Source organism: Aedes aegypti, chromosome 2 (genome assembly GCF_002204515.2).
Source record: "Aedes aegypti strain LVP_AGWG chromosome 2, AaegL5.0 Primary Assembly, whole genome shotgun sequence".
NCBI lineage: Eukaryota > Metazoa > Arthropoda > Insecta > Diptera > Culicidae > Aedes > Aedes aegypti.
This window is the reverse complement of record NC_035108.1, coordinates 246,591,689-246,604,787: the sequence shown is the minus strand read 5'-3', so window position 1 is coordinate 246,604,787 and position 13,099 is coordinate 246,591,689. Positions and strand designations below refer to the sequence as shown.

Here is a 13,099-nt window from a genome sequence, read left to right as displayed (position 1 = left end):
CTCTCATAGAACTCATCCTTCATGTCATCGGGCTTATCGTTCGTTGGCGCATATTTGCTGATCAGGCTGTAGTTGAAGAACTTGCCCTTCATTCTCAACACACAGATTCGGTCGCTTACCGGTTTCCACCGAATAACTCGCTTCATCTGCTTCCCAATCACTATGAAGCCAATTCCACGTTCTGCTCTGTCGCCACCGCTGTAGTAGATGTGGTACTTGAATGAAGTGTTGGCGATGGGGTCCTGCCTGGGGTCTGGATAGCTGCCACGTTCACGCCGACATTCCGCAGTTCACGAGCCAGGAGCCCAACACGCGCGGGTTCATTCAAAGTTCTCACGTTCCAATATCCAACTTTCCAATCGTTGTCCTTTATTCGTTGCCGGGTCTGTTGCCGTAAAATCAATCAAATTGAACAATCTGTTTGAACTATCGTTTTTTTATGTCCCACTTGCCCCGGGGTACCTTATTCTAAATCAGCGTCATAAGCGGCTATGATGCGCTTAGTGACTATGTTGATGAAATACAAAGCAGTAGTGCATGAGCTAAACAAATCTACCTACTTCAGATAGTAAAAACCCCAACTTTATCAATTTTAATCATGATACTGTTGGATACCCAAGGCACAGCGGAACAGAAGACAATCCGATTTACCAACATCCCGGGATTCGCGTGATAGCAAAGAAAGTACACTACGGATTACGGTTTCTTAACATCTATTCAGGACAACAAACTAGTACGAACTAATAGTGGTTATCACGCCGAATGGTATGGGTGCCCTAGTGTAGAAGTAGTTGTGAACCTTAGAGGAAAACAATATGCACTCTGTCTAGAAAAACACCCAGAATTCGGGTATAATTTTTTCAAATTGGGTAATATTCCCATATGCATTTTGATGAGTCCGGAAAGGGTATGTAAGTTTCTTTGAGGAAAACAAAAACAAACTGTGTATGACAAGCGTATACTATTGCTATTCTACGTGTGTTCAAATGTCACTAAGCTCTATAATCATAACACATATGTTTCGTCAGTTCAATACACATACATACACTTAGGGTCAGTTGTCATCGTCATTCCACTTGTCTTTCAACAACATTACCAGGGGGCTGACACTACACTACAACACTCCTCCTTAGTGCAGCCCACTCAATCTTTCTTGCTCCTCCTGGCCTAATTCCAAGACCGACGTGAAAGCCCTACTGTGTCAGATAATACAAAAAATCGATTTTGTTTCCTACAATAACCACTACACCGTCCTTTGCGATTTGGCAACAAAATCTTCTCATTTTCCGCTAACAAAATCTTCTCATTCCATTGAATCCTATCGGTGAAATTTCGTACTGAACCAGTCATATGCTGCGTGCATCCCGTGTCGATGATCCAGCTTTCCTTGTTCAAAACATCACTACCCGTAGTCGTCGCAAAGCACACTCCTCTACTTCTATCCCTCTCCGGATCCGGATGCTGCACTGTCAACACTTCTTCCTTGCCATGTTTCTTCTTCTCTTTTCTTCTTATTTCTTCCAACCATTCTGTACTATTCCTGATTTGATTTTCTTTATTATAGAGGCTTTCAGCCTTAGGCGGGTTCACCTCTTCTGTACTATTCCTTTTCAAATGACCAGCTCGTCCACAGTTGTAGCAGGTCCGAACTACATTTCTCCGGCCTTCATAGTGCACTGTTAATTTCATCGCTCTCTCATCTTCCTGTTTCCGGATCTCGCTTTTCCTTCTCCATTCATCCAGCAGCTTTCCTTTAACATAGTCTAATTTAAGATCTCCTTCCGGACGGCCTTCAAGAGCGGTTATAAGCGAGTTATATGATTCAGGCAAGCTTGACAGCAGAATCGCTACAACCAAATGCTCTTTTAGGGACTCTCTCAAGTTTGTCAAACGATGTACTAACTCAGAAGCTTCCATCAAATGATTCGACACATTTCCGCCTTCATCAAGCCGCATCGAGCAAAGTCTTCGCAAAACATGAACCTTATTCGACAACGACCCACGCTCATGGTAGCTCTTGAGCCTCTCCCACATATCATTAGCACTGACAGCGTCCATGACGTGACTCAACTGACCATCCTCAAGCTTCAATCCTATCATTTCTCTAGCCTTCTCATCCTTCCTCGTCCACGCTGATGTGACATCTACTGGCATAGGTTTGGAATCCTTTACCGTTGACCACAAATCTTCTTTCATCAACATCAGCTCCATCCTAAACCGCCAAGTCGCCCAGTTGAAGTCGTTCAACCGATCAAAAGTAATTTTTGCCTCAGTCATTTTTCTAATAGTTGAACAGTCGCACGAAAATCTACTATTTTGAACCACTGTGCAGCTTTCTTTCCGACTCCACAACTATCGCTTTCACTGTACAACTATCAAGTACATACATATTATTTTCAATTCAAATGCGCCAGCTCATGGATCGACCAAATTATCTGAAAATTTCAGGAAGTTTTCCTCTAACCCTAAAGAACAATCCTTGGGGGTGCCCCGTGGAAGTATACAATTTTATTTTACCCCCATACTGAGCTGGGCCAGTCTAGGGTTTACCATATGAAACAGTATTACTTGAAACGTCCTTCCTTCTGGCTAACGTCCCCTGTGGGTGCGGCTTGGCGTGTTGTTCGAATAACACTACCAAGACAGCCAAAAGAAAGGATGTTTCCGTGCTTCGCATCACCTTCAGAACCTCGGCGTTTTTCGCCTCCTTCGCTTTGATATCGAGGGCCTCGCGTAAGTTCCTACGTATCACTGTATTCGGTTTAGGATTATTGTTGGTCGCCATTTCTGGTTTTCTCCTTAATTTCTTCTTTCCAAATCGTATCCCGTGGCTCTTGTGGATGCACTGAATGGTTTGGGCTATCCCGTGGCTCTTTTTTCTTGGCTTTAGACTTGGTGTTGGCCTCTCCATTGTTTCCATGTCCTCTTGATCGCGGAGCTTGGCTCGTGCCAGCTTTTGCGCTTTGGAGGACGGCCGCGTAGTTCACTTTTCCCTTAGTAATCATGCGTCTTTTCGCCACGTGTGCATCCTCGGATGATCCCCTCTTTCGCATCGCGTATCGAATAATATCGTCTGATATATTCGCGTTGCCTGTGAAGGAAAGCAATTCAGTATGGCACGATTTAGTGTCTTTATTGCCTTCTACCTTGCCATGTTGTGCCTTAACTTTCTCATTGTCCTGCTTTGCAGCTAGGACTGATTGCCGCAATTTCAATAAACTTGTTTTGAATTCCTTGCTGATTTTGATCTTGCACTTAACAAAGTAAAACGATGACATAGAGTTGCTCGGCAGTCACCCACATTTTCGAAAGGTACTACCTACTACCTGTTGCGATCCATGGCCTCGATTAGCACCGGGCCATCGCAGATCTCACCTGTTGCACACAGTGTCTAGGCTTTTGCACACAATGTTCTCACTTAAGTTGATATTGGTCTCCTCCTTGCTTGGCGAGAACCTTAGCCGGGGTTCCCCTTAAAGCAGATATCTATCTCCGCTGTAATAGTGGCCTTTGTGGTCCCATGTAAGCAGGGAGGTCATGCTTGGGTTGGCATAGTCCTTCATAGGATACTATGTTCAGAGCCGGATCGACGCAAGTCAGGTAATGGCAACGGAACCTACAGCCACCCCACAGTTCACTATGGTCCAGGAATCAGTTTTACGCGGAAAGATGCATTTTGAGCTTTAGAATGAAACATTAGACAAAAATGGTCTTCTACAAAGTTGTTTGTATAAGTTAAGCCCTTTGTTTGATGTTATTGAAAATTAGGGTGGACCACATTTTCATAGAAATTGTGTAACTAACTTTCTTATTTGTAGAAATTATATTATACATGCTTCAGCAAAGTTATAGACCATTCAATTTCAAGCAACTTTGCCAAAAAAGTTTTTTTGTATCTCTTAAATTGACTGATTTAGAGCTTTTTTCCTACGGTGACATAGGGTGGTCCGAACAAAACTGGTTTTCTGGCTCTAGAGTTTTCAATTCAAATTTTTCATCAAAGTAGTCTATGAAACACTCTTAGAACTTTGAAAAATGCGTAATTTGGTGAGTAAAGAAACTCGCTATCTCCTTCCGTTTAGGAGTTATTGTTGTTTTTCTCTCAAAAACATGCCTACTTTGATTGTGAATATCTCTGATTGGGGAAAACATAAAAAATATCTTTTGACGGCGTTCAAAAGACAAAATAAAATTGTATATTATATCAAAAAATTACAGATGTGATGAATCTGGACATTTCTTGCCAGGATGGAGCGGTTGCGCGCATAGGCGATTAGGGGCAATGGGGCAATATGAACAGACGGGGCAATATGAGCCACCCCGGTTTTGACCTCAAAAACAGTGTTTTAATGTCTAGTGTCATTATGATCTGCTAAAGGATGCCTCAAATAGCCACCACAATAAAAACCGTAAGAATATTCGTTTGAACACTCAAGATATTTACAAAAATGTACAAATTTGTCCTTCGTCATGAAAAGCTTATAATTTTGGCAGTTTTTAATTAAGCTTATAAGACAATTATATTTATAATTCTGGTAAATTTTACCAATCCATTGAAACTTCTGATCATAATGAACCGTTCGTGAGCGAAATCAGATTTGTTCGTAAACAAAATTATTGAAAAACAATATATTATTTTCAAGATGAAGGGGCGGGGCAAAATGAGCCACCTAGATTTAAGCAAAACAAACCATGTTTTGAACATAAAAATGCATTGCCTAAATATGCCAGATTTTTTTTACTGCATAGTCATCTTTATGCACCATTACAAGTGGAACACTTTGCTAGAAAATACGTTGAACCAAAAATCTCAATTTAGTACTAGTATAACATGGTCTGTTTACTATGTATTATGTATCTTTAAAAAATAACCCGCTAGAATCAATAATTGCAAGCAATTTCCTTTCCAATAATGTACTCTTCACTATTAACTCTTCTCTATACTGTTAGTTTTAAATAGAAAGCATTCGATTGAATGAGGAGGCTCATACTGCCCCGTAGGGTGGCTCATAATGCTCATAATGGTTGGTGACCACGTAGAAAAACATGGTTTTCCAAAAAGTTTTTGAAATAATTTGCAAGTTGATGTTAACATTAATTATCGACATAACATGGAAGATAAAATTTTATAGTACAAGTCACTTGCATTTAAACCATAATTTTTGTTGTTTTTCTATGCATTCCATGACGTTTTCCATTGACGTGCGGCCCATATTGCCCCGATCACCCCTAAAACATATTTTCTGTGGGGTGACTGTACTTCCGCCGAGTTTGAACAACCAGGCGACGTATTTGGCCAGTATCACCCGACACGTTAGTCCCAATTGGGAAGCACTCCTACTCGTAGTTACATGCGTTGTCCGTTTGTGTCGCGACCAGTATGCTATAATCAGGATCTTGTTAGCATCAATCCTGATGTGCTGGTTGGCACTCCTGTAAGTTTGGCCTAGGGTGCTTTGGTACTTTAAGCGGCACCGGTCGCTTTGACAGAGTTGCATTCGAATTTTTGTGGTTTTTATGAAGGTTCATCAGAACTTTTTCCCTTTAGATACGCCAAGTATCAATTGTACGCCATGCCCAGCATTTACCAAACTACACTTACTATCATATTTCGTAAAAATAATGACACTTTTCCCTTCTACCAAATCGCAGGTTTCCGCGGAAAACAACGTTACAACCATCCATTTGGACGCCAGTGGCAATATGACGACGGGCTCAGCTGCGGTGGCCGCACAGCAGCACACAACTCCGCGGGGCAGTCTTTCCAGCTCCTGGTTCATCGTGAGCGGCCCGAGTGCGTTCGAGGTGTACCGGAAACCTCAGCAGCAGTCACATTCGCGGGGATCTCAATCGCCACCACAGCCTCCGCCACCGTTGGTCGCCTCGCGAAGTGTCGAATCTTCCTCGCTTGACTACGAGAAGCGCATCTCGGCACTCAGCGACAATCTGCGGCAGGTGCGTTTTAAGAACACTGAAGTTGCCAACGGACCGGACGTGTTGAAACATCTCAAGGAGCAGAACCTGCTGCTGTTGAGGATATGTAGCGACCTCAGCGAAGAGCTGTTGCAAATCCAACAGAAGCGCGAAGATATACGGATAAAGATCGAACTGCAGGAGCAGAGTCTAGGTGCCAGTGTTGCAACCGTTGTCGGCAACGGTGGAGGCCAACAGCAGGTCACGAGTGGTAGTGCTGGGCCTTCTTCTAACAATCTCGCATGAGAACAGCAGCATCGTTGATAGTTTGTTAGTAAGTACTAAGCCGAAAGTAAAAAAAACCGATGTGGTGTCATTATATTGATTGATTGTACATTGTTGTTCCCTACTTGAGAGAGACACATTTGTTTCAAGGCTCCTTCCTTCCTTGCTATAATCCCTCGCTTCGTAGAAATCAAAATCAAACGCTCGTACCTATCCGTACAACTCGAAAGTAAAGCAGGAAACTTTTAATCATTGTTAGTAAAGACAAATAAAACAAGTAGAGAAAGAGATGAAAGCGACATTTTTAAAATCAAATCTCGCGTACCGAACGGGGCTAAAAGTCTGTCGTTCGTGCTAGATAATTAGAGCGATGATGAAAAAACAACAAAGCTGGACAGTGCAACTACTTATTGTGCATGAAACTAAACGGGGACTCATAGACAATGTGTTTTATTCTGTGAAAAAATTTGTTTTATATCTGATTATATTTAAGAAACACGAAGATATATATTAAATTTTATGAGTATATGGAAGCATGTATAATCTGTTTGAGAAGGAATCTTACGAAACCTGTACGCTCGATTCTACGCATTTTTGTCCGATGTCATATAATTGGTTGGAACTATTTGTACCATGATAAAAGAAATACAAACAAAAAATGCTGGTAGCAAACTGCGATTTTGGAGTTATTCTTTCTGTCATCATATCCAATTTCCTTCAGCGTAGTGTTTGATCCGTTGGTTCTGTTGCATGCTCCTGTGGGATGCACGATGGCATCCAAATCAATCGTGTTCGATACGCGTTGTGCGAGTGCGAAAAAATATTCGTCGAGTCGAGGATGGATTACCAACTGGTGAGCTCGTTTCATGTAATTTTCAAACAAACTATGGATAGTTCATTGCTACAAGTGTAAGCATAAAACCTTAATCCTGTTTTATATAGTTTTAATATACACATACCTTTCTTTTTTCGTCATTAAGGTAACGTGGGGCAAGTGGGTAATGGAAATCGTATAGTTGAGATTCTTCAAATTATCAAGACTTAAAATTAATATAAACAAATTGATTTTTATGTTTAACTGAAGGATATTTTTTAAATGTATCCCTCTTTTAAAAATATTGCCGTTTTAATCTTCCATGTGCATTGGGGTCATTTTAGGCCAAAGAAGCTGTAACTTTGCGTAGAAAATATTTAGAAATCTGAAATTGTTTGACTTTTCCTAACTTCTGAAAACAAACATTGTCGTGCTAAAAGAAGCTTCCAGCGGAGCTGAAAGAAGCTCCCAGGAGCAGCGCTTCAAAAAAGTGACACATTATGCATTAAGGGTCAAAAATGACCCATGACTTTGAAAGGCTTTTAAAAATCCATTTTTGAACCGATATTCATTCTTTTAGCTTTATATAAAGAATAAGGGCCCAAGGGAACCTGAAATCTGTTTCAGAAGGAACTGGCACATATCAAAAAGTTCCTCGACTTGTGGGATTCAAACCCATGCTTCTCAGCGTGGTCTTGCTGAAAAGCTGTGCGTTTACCGCATCAACTATATGGGCCTCCTAAACATAAAAGTAAAACGACATTTTTTTTGCTGATTATAACTTTTGACAGCAATCGCAATTTTGGTACCAGTTCAAATGGGACTCCAGTTGATACTTTAGGAAAACCTCTTGAAAGAATCAAGAATTCCTATCGAAATATCTTTAAAGACTCTTCCAGAGATTTCTCCAGGAATTCTTTCGAAGACTCTTCCAGGGAATTTACTAGACAATCCTCCAAGATAATCTCTACTCCATACAGCAATTTATCCAGGGACTCCTCAAGGGCTTTTGCCAGTGATTCCTCCAGAAAGAACTTTTGTTCGCCATGAAACATTTTAGACCGGTTCTGATAGGAATCCAGTGAAATCGCTACATAACTTACTCCAAGGATTTGTCCAAGCATACCTCGAAGAATCCTCCAGGAATTCCTCCAGAGATGTCTCCAGGAGTCCTTCAGTAATTAGATTAGATAATCTATCAAAGATTTCTACAGAAGTTTCTCCAGAGACTCTTCCAGGAAAATCTCTACAGACATTCATGCAGTCTGCAGAGATGTCTCCAGTTTTTTATTCAAGAATTTATCCAAGCTTGCCCTAGAAAAATTTTATGTTTGCCCTAGAAAAATTTACTAAGTCTGCAAGTTGGTCATCAAGAAATCTCTTTCATATATGATGAACAACAACACATTTTACGTGTTGTTCTGAATTTTCATTCTTCTTATTTTTATTGCATCTTTGATTCCATGATCGATGAAAACCATGGAAAATTAATGTACAGTGAGAGGCAAAATAAAGTGCCCACCTTACCAGTTTTCGAATTTCTCTCATTGATTTGGTTCAAATTAAAGTTAACACACCTAAATCTTTTGTGATATTTTATTTTTGATGTTCTTTTAAAGTTGCACTTACGAAATTTTGATTAAAAAAAGAATTTTACTTAAAGAAAAAGAAAATCAATTTGTATTGAAAAAAAAGTAGTGACAAAAATAAGTGCCCACTTCCTTCTTGGCCCCAGAAAAGATGATTTAAGAAAAATAAAAAGCAATTTAATAGTTAATGTGTCCTCCTTTGGCCTTAAGGACTTGCTGGAGGCTCTTCGGCATGCTTTTCACCAGGTTTTGTAGGTGTTGTGGATCTAGTTCTTCCCAGGCGCGCTCCAAGGCTTCAAAATAATTATTTTTGTTGGTAACACCAGTTTTTTCAACCCTAGCATCGAGAATCGCCCACAAATTCTCGATGGGGTTGAGGTCTGGGCTTTGTGGAGGCCATTCCAGCGGTTTAATCCGACAAGACCGGAAGAAAGACTTGGTCTTCTTTCCAGTATGCTTCGGGTCGTTGTTCTAGAGAAATATGAATTTCTCTTCAAGGCCCGTCTGGATCAGCGAAACCTCCAGATTTTCCAGCAAGATGTTAATGTAGGAATCTGCCGTCATTATTCCGTCGATTTTCACGACGCTTCCTACTCCACTCCATGAAAAACACCCCCAGACCATCACATTTCATCACATCACACTTCCATGCGTCACCGTTCCTTGGATGTGGCGCTCCTGAAGCTCGAGCTGTCTAACCGAGAGCGGCGGGCTCGTGTGTGATGCAGAGCACCACATCCAAGGAACGGTGAAGCATGGAGGAGGAAATGTGATGGTCTGGGGGTGTTTTTCATGGAGTGGAGTAGAAAACCTCGTGAAAATCGACGGAATAATGATGGCAGATTCCTACATTAACATCTTGCTGGAAAATCTGGAGGTTTCGCTGATCCAGACGGGCCTTGAAGAGAAATTCATATTTCTCTAGAACAACGACCCGAAGCATACTGGAAAGAAGACCAAGTCTTTTTTCCGGTCTTGTCGGATTAAACCGCTGGAATGGCCTCCACAAAGCCCAGACCTCAACCCCATCGAGAATTTGTGGGCGATTCTCGATGCCAGGGTTGAAAAAACTGGTGTTACCAACAAAAATAATTATTTTGAAGCCTTGGAGCGCGCCTGGGAAGAACTAGATCCACAACACCTACAAAACCTGGTGAAAAGCATGCCGAAGAGCCTCCAGCAAGTCCTTAAGGCCAAAGGAGGACACATTAACTATTAAATTGCTTTTTATTTTTCTTAAATCATCTTTTCTGGGGCCAAGAAGGAAGTGGGCACTTATTTTTGTCACTACTTTTTTTTTCAATACAAATTGATTTTCTTTTTCTTTAAGTAAAATTCTTTTTTTTTATCAAAATTTCGTAAGTGCAACTTTAAAAGAACATCAAAAATAAAATATCACAAAAGATTTAGGTGTGTTAACTTTAATTTGAACCAAATCAATGAGAGAAATTCGAAAACTGGTAAGGTGGGCACTTTATTTTGCCTCTCACTGTACATATTTTGAGACACTGGTGCGAAAATTACAAATCAAGCTGTCCGAAACTGGGGGACAGGAGGTGCTTGACCAAAATTGTAGTTTTACCATATTTATTTCAAATATGGTACATATTATATTCGATCATGCTTGCGTGATATAAATTATTTTGCCATATTCAAAATAATTACTAATTGGGCTCAAACTTAGGGCAATACGTACTTTTTAAAAAAGGCATGCATATTTCAGGATGTCTACGCAAATATTACTCTTCCTAATAGCTTACTTTTCTTCTAATACACTATCTTCATTGGATCATTATTTCTCAATATTTCGACTTTGTCTGGTATTGGGTACTGTCCGTTACGAAATTTGTGAGTGGGCTTTTAATAAAATAAGCCTTTTATTGATTGAGAGCATTCCTTGTCAATTTACCATTCTTGTACATATGCCTCTATGCCTAGGGACGTCAAGGAAATGTTCAATGCATAAGATCCACCACCAGAGAAGTCCGAACCCATAACCATCAATATGGTCTTGCTGAACAGCTACGTGATCACCGGTATTTGGAGTTCTTGGTGGTGTTCATATTTCAATTTGCCATAGCATCACGTTGTTACAGTAGTGATCATTCACGTCATAGCTGCAAACATTTCACCAGAAATTTGCCCTTCTTTCTTAAATAGGCTGCTCTTTCAAGTTTTCGTTGGATTAGCTAGCCACTAATATTTTCGTATATAATAGATTTTTTCAAGGAATATATCCTGAAGGCATTCACAGACAAGTCTCTTTTGGATATGCTCGCCACTTTTCTGTCATCATCATCATCATCATTCTTCATCGTCTTAAATCAAAAAACAAAAATTTTTTGGTGTTATCTCATCGAAATTCAAACCAACGAAAGTTTTTACTTTAGCGGCATTAGAGGTCACCATTTTTCTAGCATGTACAAGAGTATTAACGTTTCCTTGCTATAGTGAAACGGTTGTCTATGAGATTGGTCTTTAAGCGGGTTCCATAGAACAACACTTGCAGCGACTATCTCAGGGTGATCTTCCATTAGCATCGTTTACGAAATAAAATCTTCAAGAAGATCTTAATGCTAGTAGCCCGACACTTACAAAAATAAGTAAAGGAAGCAGGGTTGGGAAAAATCTTGAAATTCACTCTACAGTAGCCAAGCAAAGCCAATCACAGTCAGCGAAGCCAGTGAAACTCACGCCCATCGCTGCTGTAGGCAAAAAGCCTTGAAAATGGACCGATGCACGAGTTCACTATCTGACGTTTGAGCGGTGCCATGTTATTTACGTGACCATGGCAACGAGTGAATTCGGCACCGCTCAAACGTCAAATTAGTGAACTCGTGCATCGGTCCATAGCAAAACACCCGTTGCTAAGGACAACCCAGAATTACTGTAGAAAAATGTTCTATGGATCAATACACGAGTTCACTAATTTGACGTTTGAGCGGTGCCGAATTCATTCGTTGCCATGGTCACGTAAATAACACGGCACCGCTCAAACGTCAGATAGTGAACACGTGCATCGGTCCATTTCCCGCTGCATTTCCCGCATTTAGAGCCTTCAATGACACTCATGATTTAGAAAATTCGTGCACCCAACATAGGCTACTTGATGAGACTCACGTTTTTGAACTACTGTACTTGAGAGCCACGTGATTTTCGCAAAAATTCAAGCCTACTACTATTACCATTCCCAGCACTGAAAGGAAGTGGATATCGACCTCCAATAAGAGACTTTACTACATCCTTATCCTAGCTATCCTTTTCATAATAAATTCACCGTTCTTTTCGAAATAGGCTGTTCTTCAGAGCATTGCAATGTGGATGTTGTAACGGTAGCCCTTTTTGTTATTTGTTTATTTGTTAATTGTTTATTTATTTATTATTTTCTATTAAAACTTAGTCAATTAAATTGAAAGACATTTAAATTAATCAACAAAAGTTACATGGACATGATCAAAACCAAAATGACACGAACAATTCAGAAAATTGCATACAACTGCTTCAAGCGTAGATAGGTTATCCGATACGCAGCTTAGATGCGCAAGACCGAGAATCACTGTTCGTGTTTTCGTTACCGTGTTAGAGAACCCCGAAGTAGTCAGCTTTTGAATACTTGGCTTTGTAACGGAATGACAAGAAAAGGCTATTCAATCGCGACGGAGATTTCAATAACTCAGATCACACAAACATAATTAACGGAGACCGTCGGGTTTCTGTTTCCGGGAGCCATACCGTGAGATCCTATCTGAGGAAGAACAGAAATATTCTCGTCCACTTTGTTCCAGATCGTGGTAGAAGTAGGATCGCGTAGTGTAGTTTCTCTTGTGGTGTGATTTCGCCTGAAATAGTCAGCTAGATTGTGCGGTAATTCGTTGTGCGTGTTGAACTCGAGTTGACCAGTTCAAAGAGCTCACGTACATCGCACAAAGCAACGAGCGAAAACGTCCCGCTGCACCACATCACGTCGCGCGTCCTCCACGTTCTGGTGCCAAAGTTCGCCGGCGCCCTGAGGCCGGAAAGGAGTTGCGAACGTCACCAACGCACTCCAGGCAGAATACCATTCGCCTACCGTCATCTCGTTGGGACCAGATCCTTGTAAACGCCTCAACGCCCTCGTGAATGAGTGTGATTTCGTAGGAGCAACGTAAGCCATCAGAGCGTCATCCTGAGGTAGTCTACGTCATCGGCAACGCCATCATGCCGTAAGTTCGGAGAGTGAGCTTCGAAACCGTGAGTAGGAAGCAAATTGCATGCAATACATTTAGCACGGACACACAAAAAGCGCTAGAGAAGAGTAGAGATTAGAACCGCACACGTTAGCTAGGAAGGGGGATAGTAGGAGACGAAGAAAGGTCGGCCGAGAATACTGAAAACGAAAATGTAGGTTAGTTAAATGTTAATAAATGTCTTTTTTTAAGTACTTGTTTCCCTAAAAGCCATGTGTTAGTTAGTCATAGTTGAGAAAGTTGAAGTACGTTTCACGTTTCGTTTTGTCTTG

At 40.9% G+C, this 13,099-nt stretch overlaps 1 protein-coding gene across 16 annotated transcripts in view; it reads left to right on the top strand.

Annotated features, from left to right (window-relative positions):
- Nucleotides 1–6,876, top strand: part of LOC5571941 (ralBP1-associated Eps domain-containing protein 1) — a 53,546-nt gene extending 46,670 nt beyond the window's left edge. For all 16 annotated transcript variants that reach the window (XM_021844733.1, XM_021844726.1, XM_021844734.1 and 13 more), the window contains one exon: nucleotides 5,653–6,876. In XM_021844733.1, the coding sequence (XP_021700425.1) occupies nucleotides 5,653–6,219 (567 nt within the window). In that variant the 3' untranslated portion in view covers nucleotides 6,220–6,876. The remainder of the gene's footprint in view (nucleotides 1–5,652) is intronic.
- The last annotated feature ends 6,223 nt before the right edge of the window (nucleotides 6,877–13,099 follow it).